This window comes from Culicoides brevitarsis, chromosome 3 (assembly GCF_036172545.1).
Source record: "Culicoides brevitarsis isolate CSIRO-B50_1 chromosome 3, AGI_CSIRO_Cbre_v1, whole genome shotgun sequence".
Taxonomy (NCBI): Eukaryota; Metazoa; Arthropoda; class Insecta; order Diptera; family Ceratopogonidae; genus Culicoides; species Culicoides brevitarsis.
The window spans coordinates 15073947-15085282 of NC_087087.1; the positions used below are offsets into that span (position 1 = coordinate 15073947).

At 27.2% G+C, this 11336-nt stretch overlaps 1 protein-coding gene across 1 annotated transcript; it reads left to right on the forward strand.

Annotated features, from left to right (window-relative positions):
- Positions 1-5186: 5186 nt before the first annotated feature.
- Positions 5187-5853, forward strand: LOC134835589 (uncharacterized). The gene is made up of 3 exons (XM_063850475.1): positions 5187-5382; positions 5435-5563; positions 5618-5853. The coding sequence occupies exons 1-3, from the start codon at positions 5266-5268 to the stop codon at positions 5783-5785; spliced, it is 414 nt and encodes a 137-aa protein (XP_063706545.1). The 5' UTR covers positions 5187-5265; the 3' UTR covers positions 5786-5853.
- Positions 5854-11336: the final 5483 nt, after the last annotated feature.

An 11336-nucleotide genomic window follows, 5' to 3' on the forward strand; every position in this document is an offset into this window, starting at 1 on the left:
TAAAAGCGGAAAATAAAGACTATTCACTGATTTTTTTTCCTCTTTAAATTGTCGTAGCTACTTTAGTCGTTTATTTCACAAAACATCTGTATTAATGTCAGTTACAAGCTTTGGAGAGACGATAATATTAAATAAATGCTCATTCACTGCGCTGCCTTTTTTCTCATTTCCCTTAATTTATTGAGTGAGAATTGTACTTGAAACGCTATAAAAATGTGCACTGCATTCAGTAATTTTTTTTTCAAGTAGTTTTTTAAACCTATTACAAGAATTTTTTTTCAATTAAGGTCCAAGTCAACCAAGTTAAGAAGGTTCAAAAAAAGTTGACGTTATTATTTTATCTTAGCTGACTTCACATATTTAATGATGTTGTTCTTAAACTTTTTTTTCGATGATTTGCGATAAGAAAAAAAAAGAAAAACAATAAAAAGGGTAAACACGACAAATTGGAAAAAAGGTAGCAAAAAAGTGTGTGAAAAGTAAGTTTTTTCTTCTCTGCGAAGTAAATTATTTCCTCGGCAATTCAATTCGTCAAAACGATCAGCCACAAAAGTAAATAAGACTACTTATGGTTCATCATCGGAATACGAAATAATAAAAAAATGCTAAAAATAAAATGCGAGGCTTGAGCCAAAAAGCGAACAGAAGAAGGGAGAAAATACAAATATAATAAGTCATAGAAGTAAGTACCTTTAGTTGGCTGATTGACAAGCATCGAGTACAAACGAAAAAATATAGCATTCAAGGTAAATGTTGAATTACATCAGTAAATTTATAGAAAAAAAGAGGTAAAGGCTTGTCGAATAGGGGGAAGGAAAGTAGAGGAGCGCATTTTTTACAAGGTAAGTAATTTCTGTTTTAGTTAAGTTTTAAATTCAAAAAATTAAAAAAATCCGTTAGAAATTAAAAAAATGCTAATAATTAATGAAACATCAATTTTGAAGTTAGGCGTCATCCACTAATGGTGTCGGCAGTTTAGGGGGGGGGGTGTGTTCATCAAATTTACGACGGAATCCGACGAGGGGGGGAGGGGGGTAAACAGAAATGTACGACGTCGTAAAAATATGCCATAATCACGATTTAAAAAAATTTCCTTTTGAATTATTTAAAATAATTTTTGAAGTATATCAGTCTTTGTAATCTTTTTTTTTAAATTTTCATTAATTTGAGTTTTTTTTTTCAAATTTTTCACAGGCTTTCATTGAAATTTGAACTGGTACTAAAAATTTCCTTTTCAGTGAGGGGGGGGGGGGGTCATGTTAAAAAACACATGAAAACACAAAACACACACAACAAAAATCATAAAAATAATAAAATTTCGAAAATTTTGTTAAAAATATTGAAAAATTTTGAAATTTCGTTATAAATTTAAAAGTTTTACGTAAAAATGTTAATAGAACGAATTTTAAAGCCTATTTTTGTTAATAGAACGCGATTATTTTTTTAATTATTTTTTTTAGAATTATCTACATTACGGTAGTAAGTTAATTTGAGGTTTTCTTTAAATTATTTTTTTTTTCAGGAAATATGTTTAAGAGTTTAAGTCTTAAAAATTACATTTTTTTCGTTTCAGGCTTTAGATCTTTTAAAACGGGGGAAAAGAACAACAAGAGATAAAGGAGAAAAATTAATACTTAAAATCTTGGAAGAAATTGGAAAACCTTCAACTTAACCTGATGTCTTAAATAATTCTTCGGACTCAAGGAATCGATTCCGGACCTTTCGGGTGAAAAATGAATGGTCTTTTCTGAGTTCAATAGTGCTAAAAGTTTCCTTAAAACTCTTATGAACTTCTTTTTGAGTTGTTCTAAGAAACCTAAGTAAACTCTGAGTAGAAATTTTCTCTTTCTCTTATTCACCAAATCAACTCATCTGATCCAAAATTCATAAGCAACTTTAACTTTAATTACGGAAGTCTGAGTTAGTAGCCTTAGGCTAAAAAGACCTTTCTGAATTATCCTTGACTGTAGCTTTAACTTTAAAAAGGTTTAATTAATTTAATTGAAAAAGTTTTAAGGTTACGATTAAGACTTTTAAGCTTACGATTTCATAGTATGAATTACAAAACGACCCAGTGAACTATCGAACTAATCTTAGGCCTACCCTTTCACATTTTCATACACCTCAATATTGGTTTTCATTTTTACTAATAGAAGTTAAAGATGTAGAAATTTCCTAAGCTTTTTTATGACTTTTTATGAACTACCTTTTTGTAGAATATTGAAACTAAACCATAACTAAACCCTAACTAAACCAAAGAAGTTATTTTTTCATACAAATTTTTAAACCAAAAAGGTCAAACCTTCAAAAATGAATTTGTATACCTTTCGATATATTTGACTTTTTCAAAAGACTAAAGTCAATCTAAACCGTAACCGATACACAGACAGTCATCATTCACCTCTAAAAATCCCTCCTTTCAAAACACCGGAGAGAAAAAGGAAAAAATGAGAAATAATGAGAAAAAAAAAATTTTTTTGAGAATTTTCGCAAAACCAAAAGGAATTTTGTTTGTACTTTCTTGCCAATACATATCGGTTAAAAATCCTTTTCAAACCGCACTTTTTATCATCATCATCATTGATGACAAATATCTCCTCAAACACGCAAAAACGAGCTCTTTTCAAAAAACCAAGCGAAAAGTAATCCTGAATAAAGGCTCTTCTTCTTCGTTTTTCATTCTCTCCCACAAAAATTTCTTGTTTGAATTATTTCTTTGATCTGATTGAAATCAAGCTGCTTTTTTTCTTGTATGCAGATCGTGATCGATATAATCTTATTGATACAGGAGATTTTCTACCGCTTTTGCTGAATCTGATGATGCCACAGTTTTTTGGTCGAACGGTTCACTTTTTTTTGCTTTATTTTAAATAAAATGAAGCAGAATGAAATGTGAGTAAACGAAATATTTAACTGGCAAACCTGAAACTGCTGATAAAACATGTTTGACAATGAGCCAAATATCTATTTTTAAGCTACTTTGTCCTTCTTCTGTGATGTGAAACGTTGTCGACGAAAAATTTTGTTAAATGTTTATTTAAAAGCATGAACAAATAGAGAAATTTGCTTGATACAGTCTTGTCTTGTTCAGTTCATCTTTATGATGAATTCCAATAAATTGTCTTCTCTTCTCTGTCTCGTTTCTGGTTTCGGTTCTATCAACTCGTCATGCGACATCATCAATTTATCTTTGTCTGATTCCTTTTTGATCATTGTTATTTTTTGTTTGTGTCTCTGAAAACCGATTAAAACTTTCCTTCTGCCTCACAAGTTTTGTCGTCATCCATCCGTGGCGTGTGTGTGTAGGCCGAAAGAAGTGACAAACTTTTTGATGTCAAAATTTAATGAGGATTATTTTCTCTTATCTAACATCTTTCGAAAGAGGCCTTTCGCCCAAAATGCGATAGAAACAGAGAATTGAAAGTAATTTCCCTTGCGATTTTCCCTCCTCTTCTCTTTCCATCAATGGCACCAAACTTCATGATTCATTAAAATTCTAATCATCGCAATAATTAGGTCTATTAATAATAATATAGTTTTAAAATCTCATTCATATTCGTGTGACATGTCATTGCCGTTATTATTATCGACGTCGTCAGCGGAAAGTTAATTAAACTGATTGAAATTGCGAAAAGTTTCTCAAGTCAAATTATCCGAAAACTATTACAAGCGATGTTTGTTAGCAGGGAAATTAATTGCTTTCCTAACGCGTTTTTCAAGCAAATTATCGAAAATTGCTTATGAACTATTATAATTAAATATTAAGATAATGATGGAAATAATAATCATATTTTGATATCATTAGAAGTTTTTCCTGCTTTTTGTTTGCTATTGAAAGTAAGACTTCGATAAGTCGAAAACAAATACCGAAACAGACAGCGTGACATACATACAAAAACAAACAATTCTAACAAGTTATTGTTTACTGTTTACTCAATTCAGCCATGTGACATTTATCGGCTGATTATGTTCAAACAACGGGCTATGCAATTGAAGTTCGACTTGTAGACATTCGACTTGACCTTATTTTTTGTAGCATTTGAAGATTTCTTGAGAAAATTGGGTTTTGTCCGTTTTTGTGTCTGTCCCTTTGTCTATATGTACCGATGTGACATTGAGAGGTATGAAAGTGATAAATGTCAATTTTTTTCCAAAGAAATTTTTTGACAGTTTAAAAAATTTTTAAGAGCTAAAATCTAAAAATGTTTTGGATGAGTTTTTAAAATAAAATAAAGTTAAAATTAAAACTATATATAATAAATTAAATTTAATAAATTAAATTAAATTAATTGCTTTGAAAGAAAAAAAATTTTTTTAAATTATTTTTAATTAGAAAAAATTCAAAAATTAATTTCATTTTTCAATACAAAAATTCTCAAAAATTTAAAATCTTTTAAAAATTTTTTGAGAATTTCTTGAAAAAATATGGAAAAAGTTCAAATTAAATAAAATGATTAATATTATTTTTAAAAAGTTTTCGGATACTTTTAAAAATGCATAATTCACAATCTTATCAACAACGTGCGATTTCAAATTCACTACCTGACAGTTCAAATTATTTATCAGTTTTTTTTCAATTTCATGACGATAATGAATTCCAGATAAAAATACCGAGACATATTGATAGTAAAAAAAATTAGAAAAAACTTAAAATTAGAATAAAAAATTTAATTAAACGAAAAAGATTTTTTATTAATAAAAAAAAAATAATAAAATAAAATAAAATAAATATATAAATAAAAAATAAAACAATAAAAATCAATTTTAAATAAAAAAAAATTAATAACAATAATAAATAATTTTATTTTTAAAATAAACTTGAAATATTTATATTTTTTGAATTTTAATTTTTTTTAAAGTTTATTAATGTCAGGAATTTTTAAATATTTTTTTTATCTTGGAAAAACTTTTTAAGATCTAAATACGATTCAGCAAATCGCCTAACGAAAATTTTCCTAAAATTATTTTTTTTTATTATTTTTATTTAAATTACTCGTTAAAACCTAAACAAATATTTGCTTGCACACCGCGATGAATCATCCGGTTTTGTCTGGAACAATATATGACAAATAGTCTCGTGGTTTTTTCCATAAAAAATAAAAAAAATGTACACAAAAAGTATTGATAAGAACCTTGTTTCAGTATTTTTTTCGTGGCGAACGACATAAAAGTGATAAATAATAAAAATATCAGTAGCTATTCAAACTTCACTCGAACAAGTCAAATTTAATTTTTTTGTCGATATTTAAAATTGAATAAGCAAACATGAAAGTTAACATGCAAATAGTTTTATTTTTAATGACAATAACAATTGCATTTGCGGCAGTAATTAACGTTGCGGATGAAAAATCGAGCGATACTTGCAAAAAAGTTGGAGAAAAAGTGAGTCACAGTAATTTTTATTTAAATTATAAAAAAATTATTTTTAATTTAGTGTTTTAGTAATGACGATTGCTGTTCAAAAACGTGCCCTTACTACTGGGGAAAATGCGTTTCTGGGTCTTTAACTGCTGTAAATGATGCTAAAGATACAGAAGTTAAATGTTCAAAAACTTACGAACAAGTGAGAAATTTATTAGTCTAAAATAGAATTTTTTTAATTAAAAATTTTTTTTAGTGTCAAATAAGCTCAGACTGTTGCAAAGGCAATATTTGTTCATCATACATGGCAAAATGCATTCCTATGATGGGTTTGAATCCCCCAACCCCCAACTCAAATGACGACTTGATATCTGGCACTGTCGAAAAGGAAGTTATTCGAGTCATTCCAGTGAACAAAAACTAAATGAATTTCCGAAAACTCAATTTTTAAAAATAAGTTGAGTGTGAATAAATATTAAATTATTGAAACAAATGAACGTTTATATTTAGCAAATATCATTTATTAATAATTATATTGATTTATCCGGCGTGCATTGTACAGAGAGTTCTCTCAATCGGCAATAATCGGATTAAAAGTTTCTCATGCACACTCGTTGCATCTTTGATGAGTGCTTCTTCTCGTGCAAAACAATAAGAGAGGAACCGAAGCAAAGGTTAACTATTTCTACGAATTACTTTGACCATTGAATTTGATATTTGTTTTCGATTCTAAGGAAATTTCTTCTGGTTTTGATATTTGGTTTTAGGAATTTAAAAAGAAAAACTTTTTCAACAGAAGTTTCTGTGAAAAATACTCAGACAGTAAAATAAACTCTTGAATTTACTCTTGGAAAAATTGGAATGGAAAAATTCTGTTGTTTCAAAGGATTCTTAATTAAAATTTTTATCTTTTATTTAAACATTTTTTTTTTGAAATGAAAAGAATCCGTAGAATGAAAATTAAATTTCTGACCGATCGAAGTATGATTTTTTATATTTTTTTTTCAATTGATAGGGAGAATGATGATTATTTAAAATAATTAATTTTTTAATACAATAAAAATCTGAACAAAGGACTTGGATTGTTTTATGAGCCGATTGTTCTTTAATTACGGAATTTTAATGAAAATTTATTTTTTTTTTAAAGAGAATTTTTTTTTATAATTCAATTGTATTTTTATTAAAGTGATTAAAAATCAATTAAAAAAAATAATTAAAATTAATTTAATAAATTAATTTAAATAAGTTTTTAAAAAATATTTAAAAAAATATAAAGATAATAAAATATAAAAAAATATTTTTAACTTTATTTTAGGCCATTATGTCGCCCCTCCCCCTCCAATTTTGCCGAAAAAATTCAGGGGGAAAAATAAAAATAATTAAAAAAAAGGAAAATTTTTGACATTTTTTGGTACTTTTTGATTGAAAAACGATAATAATGTCCAGTAAAATTTAAAATTATATTAAATATGAACTTAACTTGCTTTAAAAACGCATTATCTATCGAAAATTTGATGAAAAATTTTTTGAGTCACGTGACCAAATTTTTTATTTTTTCTTAAATTTTTATTTTGTTAAATTTTATTAAAGTTTTGACTTAAAAACTTAAAATAATAAAAGTAAAAATTATTTTAATGTGTTCAATCAACGATTAACGTTCACAAACGTCAAAAAAGTAGTAAAAAAAATGAAAATATTGAAAATTTAATTTAAAATATCGAAAAAAAAAATAAAATTAAATTTGACTTGTTCGAGTGAAGTTTAAATAGCTACTGAAATTTTTATTATTTATCACTTTTATGTTATTCGCAATAAAAAAAAATTAAGCAAGGGACTTATCAATATTTTTTTTGCATAAATTTTTTATGGAAAAAACCACGACACTATTTTCGTACTATTTTTCATGAATATTTATTTTTATTAAATTATTTTTTTTAAAGTAATTTAATTTAAAATTTAAATAAAAATAAAAAATTAATTAATCATTTAAATTTAATTTAATTTAATTTTTAATTTAATTTTAAATTATTTTAAATTTGATTTTTATTTTATTTATTTTTTTTTATTATTTTTTATATTACTTTGTTCATTTTAATTTAATTTAATTAATTAATATTTTTTTTACTAATTACTAATTGATGATTGATTGATTAAATGTTAAATTTTTAAATTCAGAATTTTAAAATTTTCTTACAAAAAAAAAATTCTTTAAAATTATTTTTGTATTTAAAAAAATTAAACTTAAATTCATTCGGCAAAAAACCTTACAAAATTATAAATACACAAATTTTATCATAAAAAATCATATTAATATTTCACATATTATTGGCAAATTATTATATTGACATTAAATTATTAAAATAACATCAACATAAAGTCACGTTATCGAAATCCAACCATTGACTCTGTCGCTATAACTTAATTACATTCTTATTTATTTTGCGAATTGTCGAATATTTATTCATAAAATCCGAACGCAAACAATCAATGTCATTCGTAAAGCCAAACATTTACATTTTTAATACGCAAATATTGAATCATCGAGCGAAAACAAATTGTTACAATGGACCCGAAATTAAATAACAATTTAATAATTCATTGTTCGAAATGTATGCAATGCCATTGTTGTTGCTGTTCCGACATTTTTTGTGCATTTAAAGTGATTGAAAGGGAAATGAAGTGGTCGGAACTATAAAATAAAGCAATAAAAAAAAGCTCAAGCTGTTTGTTTCATATTTGCCCGAACCAAGAACGACGAAATATAATAAAGTGACCTTTTGTCGAGTTATTAAAAGACATAAATAAAGCCACATTTGTCACATTTGGCGTGCGGCAATAAAGTTTAATTTTAGTTCTACTGAGAACGAGAACCAGGCGTCTCCACATTTTCGTTATAAATCTGATCTGAAAAAAATCAATCTCAATTATTTTGTCAACAACTTTTTTTTTTGCGCTGATATTAATTACAAGTCCGCATTTGCACTCGATGAGGAAAAATTGCTCGTAATTGATTTTCATTCACAGAACCAAACCAACACGGTAACGCTATTAAAAATATTATGATGTCGCAGCACAGTACGGTTCTCTCGATAATAATAAATATAATTGCTGCAAGTCGGGTATCCGTATTACACGTATTACAAAATCCATTCACAATAATTAAATATAATTGTATCCTGAGCGAAATAATTCAGAGAATCGATGCCTTCGGTGCATTCAAGGTAGTTTTCAAACAAAAGTAAATTCGAACGTAATTACGGATCGTCCAATAGTCAAACACATGCGAAAATTAGACTACAAAGTTTAAAGCCGCAAAATTTTCAAAAAACCAACAAACCATATTATTACCACAAGCGTATTATAGAGAGGGCATGTAACATGCTGCTCGGTTGGAAGTGCATAACGAAGGAAAACTGTGAACATGTGCTTTGCATTTAGCAGGCATGCATGGCAAAACTTTCTCCGTCAATAATATAACAATAACCGTAATATTTTTCATGGACATCTCAACTCTTCTCATGCATTTTAAAAAACAATAGAATTTGAACTTTAATATGGTGTGTACGCACAAACACATTGTGCATTGTGAGGAATTTCTGGTTCGCAGAATGATTCGTAACTCAGAAGAAAAAATGTTCCTTTAAGTAGAGAATTTATCCTTAAAGGTTGAAACCATAGACCTCGAGCATTCTGTAGAATAAAACCTTCATGGCTTTGAAGATCAATCGTTTGATGTGAGTTAAAAAGCTTCCCAGTGGGAAATTTAGGCAAAGCCAAAGTTTTCTTATAAGAGTTTTTTAACTTTTTGTAGTTTTTTCGAATTTTTTAAAAGTAAAATGAAAATTTGAGTAAAATTAATAATTTGCAGTCAAAAAGTTCTCATTAAATTAGCGTGTCAAAATTGAATTATTGAGCCATAAAATATTTAATTTACTCAAATTTTCATTCCTATAAATTTGAGGCCCAAAAAAATACTCGAATAAACTACAAAAAGTTTAAAAACTCTTAACAAATATTTGGCTTTGCATAAATTTTCCAGGGCAACTTTTTAACTCACATCGAACGATTCAAAGCCAAGCAGGGTTTCGTTCAAACAATTTTATTGGAAATCTTGGCGGTATTTTTAGAGTGATGAGTAAGCTTGGCAATAACATGCGTTTAAAAAAGCGTTTTATGCACCTAAAGTATGCATTTAAAATATGCAAAAATATGCACTTATGGGTAAAATATGTAATTTTATGCATATAAGAAAATTACATTTTGGTTGAATATAAATACTTTTTTTAATAATTTGTTTTCAAAAATCAAAATTTGAATATCTTCAGATGTAAAATGAAAATTATTTAACCAGTTTATTCTATAAGTCGCTTAATATTGAAAGAAAATCATCATACGAAAGTTCTTTTTTATTTTTGAAAAAAATCGGTACATAAATTTATGATTTAACTAAATTCTTTGAACCGATAATTGAAAAATTTTAGAATTGCTGTGAAATTTCGAGAATTTTAGATTTTTTTTAACAAATTATTAAGAACGAGCTCTTTCGATTTTCTTTCCATATTTTCTTTCCATATCTTGTCTTCATCGAAAATCGGTCAAAAATTCTATAAAAAATTTTAATTTTTGTAAAAATTTAAACTTAATTTGACTTAAAATTTTCAAAAAATGCGAAAATATGCTAAAATTATGCTCAAAAAAGACAAATATGCAAAATATGCGCTAAAAGTCAAAATATGCAAAATTAAGTTGGGCTCAAAAGACTCGAAATTACATGAAACGGATTTCCCTATATTCGGTTCTTTAATATGACAATTGAAGAAAAATATGCATTTGCATATTTTTGCCAAGCTTAGTGATGAGTTCTTAAAATATACTTATGCGGAGCGAAAAGATAACACGTTCGTTTTGTTCAAGATATCAAACCAAAGAGAGCGATGCTTCACTTATTTAGGTGAAGTGACATTCAAGACATAATTACGACTTGGCCTTATCTGCGACACAACAGATTCATTAGTTTTTTTTCTCAAGATGATTCTAAGTGTTCCTGATTCGATGTTAGTTATCAAAAATCATCATCAGATAAAAACGAATGGTTGCAATTCCCTTAGTTGGTCCTGATTTTATTAAACTGTACCTAAAAATGAAGATCCAAGTCGAAATTTGATATTCTACAAAAAATTAATCAAGATTTACTTACTTAAACTCTTTTGGGTTTCGGGATCTCATTAATATTGAACATGATTATTTTCATAAAGTTCATTATTGATACTTTTTTTCTTATACTTCCTCCATAGTTTTTCTTGTTATTCGCGTTTTCTTCCACAATAAAATGTGAAAATATTTGAACTTGCAAAACATCGATTCTCTACAACTCCAGATTTACATTTAGTGTGGCAACATCAACGGCGTTCAAATGTGAAAGTTTATGGAAAATTATGGTAATAATCTGGAAAAAGTTTCTTTGAGAGAGAGAGAAAATGCGAGACCAACTAATGGGTTAGGAAGCATTAGCTTTGATTGGATTGGAAAGTTTTATGTTGAAGCTTTATAACATAATGATCGAACTCATGGTCATCTGATTATTACAAGGAAGACTTTTTTATAGTTTTAAAAGTTAATTTTCGCTTCTCAAATAAAAGAGAGAGACACACTTTATCAAAAGTAGTCAATGACAAAAGTTTCTTTTGTTTGTTAAAAGTTGTTATTCTAAAATGAAATTAAATTATCTCTCCATCACTCTCAAACAAAAAGCTGTTGCTACCTACCCACCTACCACTCAAAGTGCATCGTAAAATAACAGCAATAATGGTTTTAAATTTCCACAACATTAAATTATAACAGAAAACTTATTGTTCGGTGCACTCAACGCAGTACTTAATGAATAGTACTAACAATTTCGAAACAACCCTTTTTTGTGTGTCGCTTTAACGAACGTCATTTTGAACTCGTTTTTATTTACAAATACCACTCATCAT

Bases quoted from the DNA above. Each gene is read 5' to 3' on its own strand.
- LOC134835589 (XM_063850475.1), top strand. From the start codon at position 5,266: ATGAAAGTTAACATGCAAATAGTTTTATTTTTAATGACAATAACAATT. The intron at 5,383-5,434 runs GTGAGTCACAGT...TTTTTAATTTAG, and splicing joins GCAAAAAAGTTGGAGAAAAA to TGTTTTAGTAATGACGATTG. The intron at 5,564-5,617 runs GTGAGAAATTTA...AATTTTTTTTAG, and splicing joins GTTCAAAAACTTACGAACAA to TGTCAAATAAGCTCAGACTG.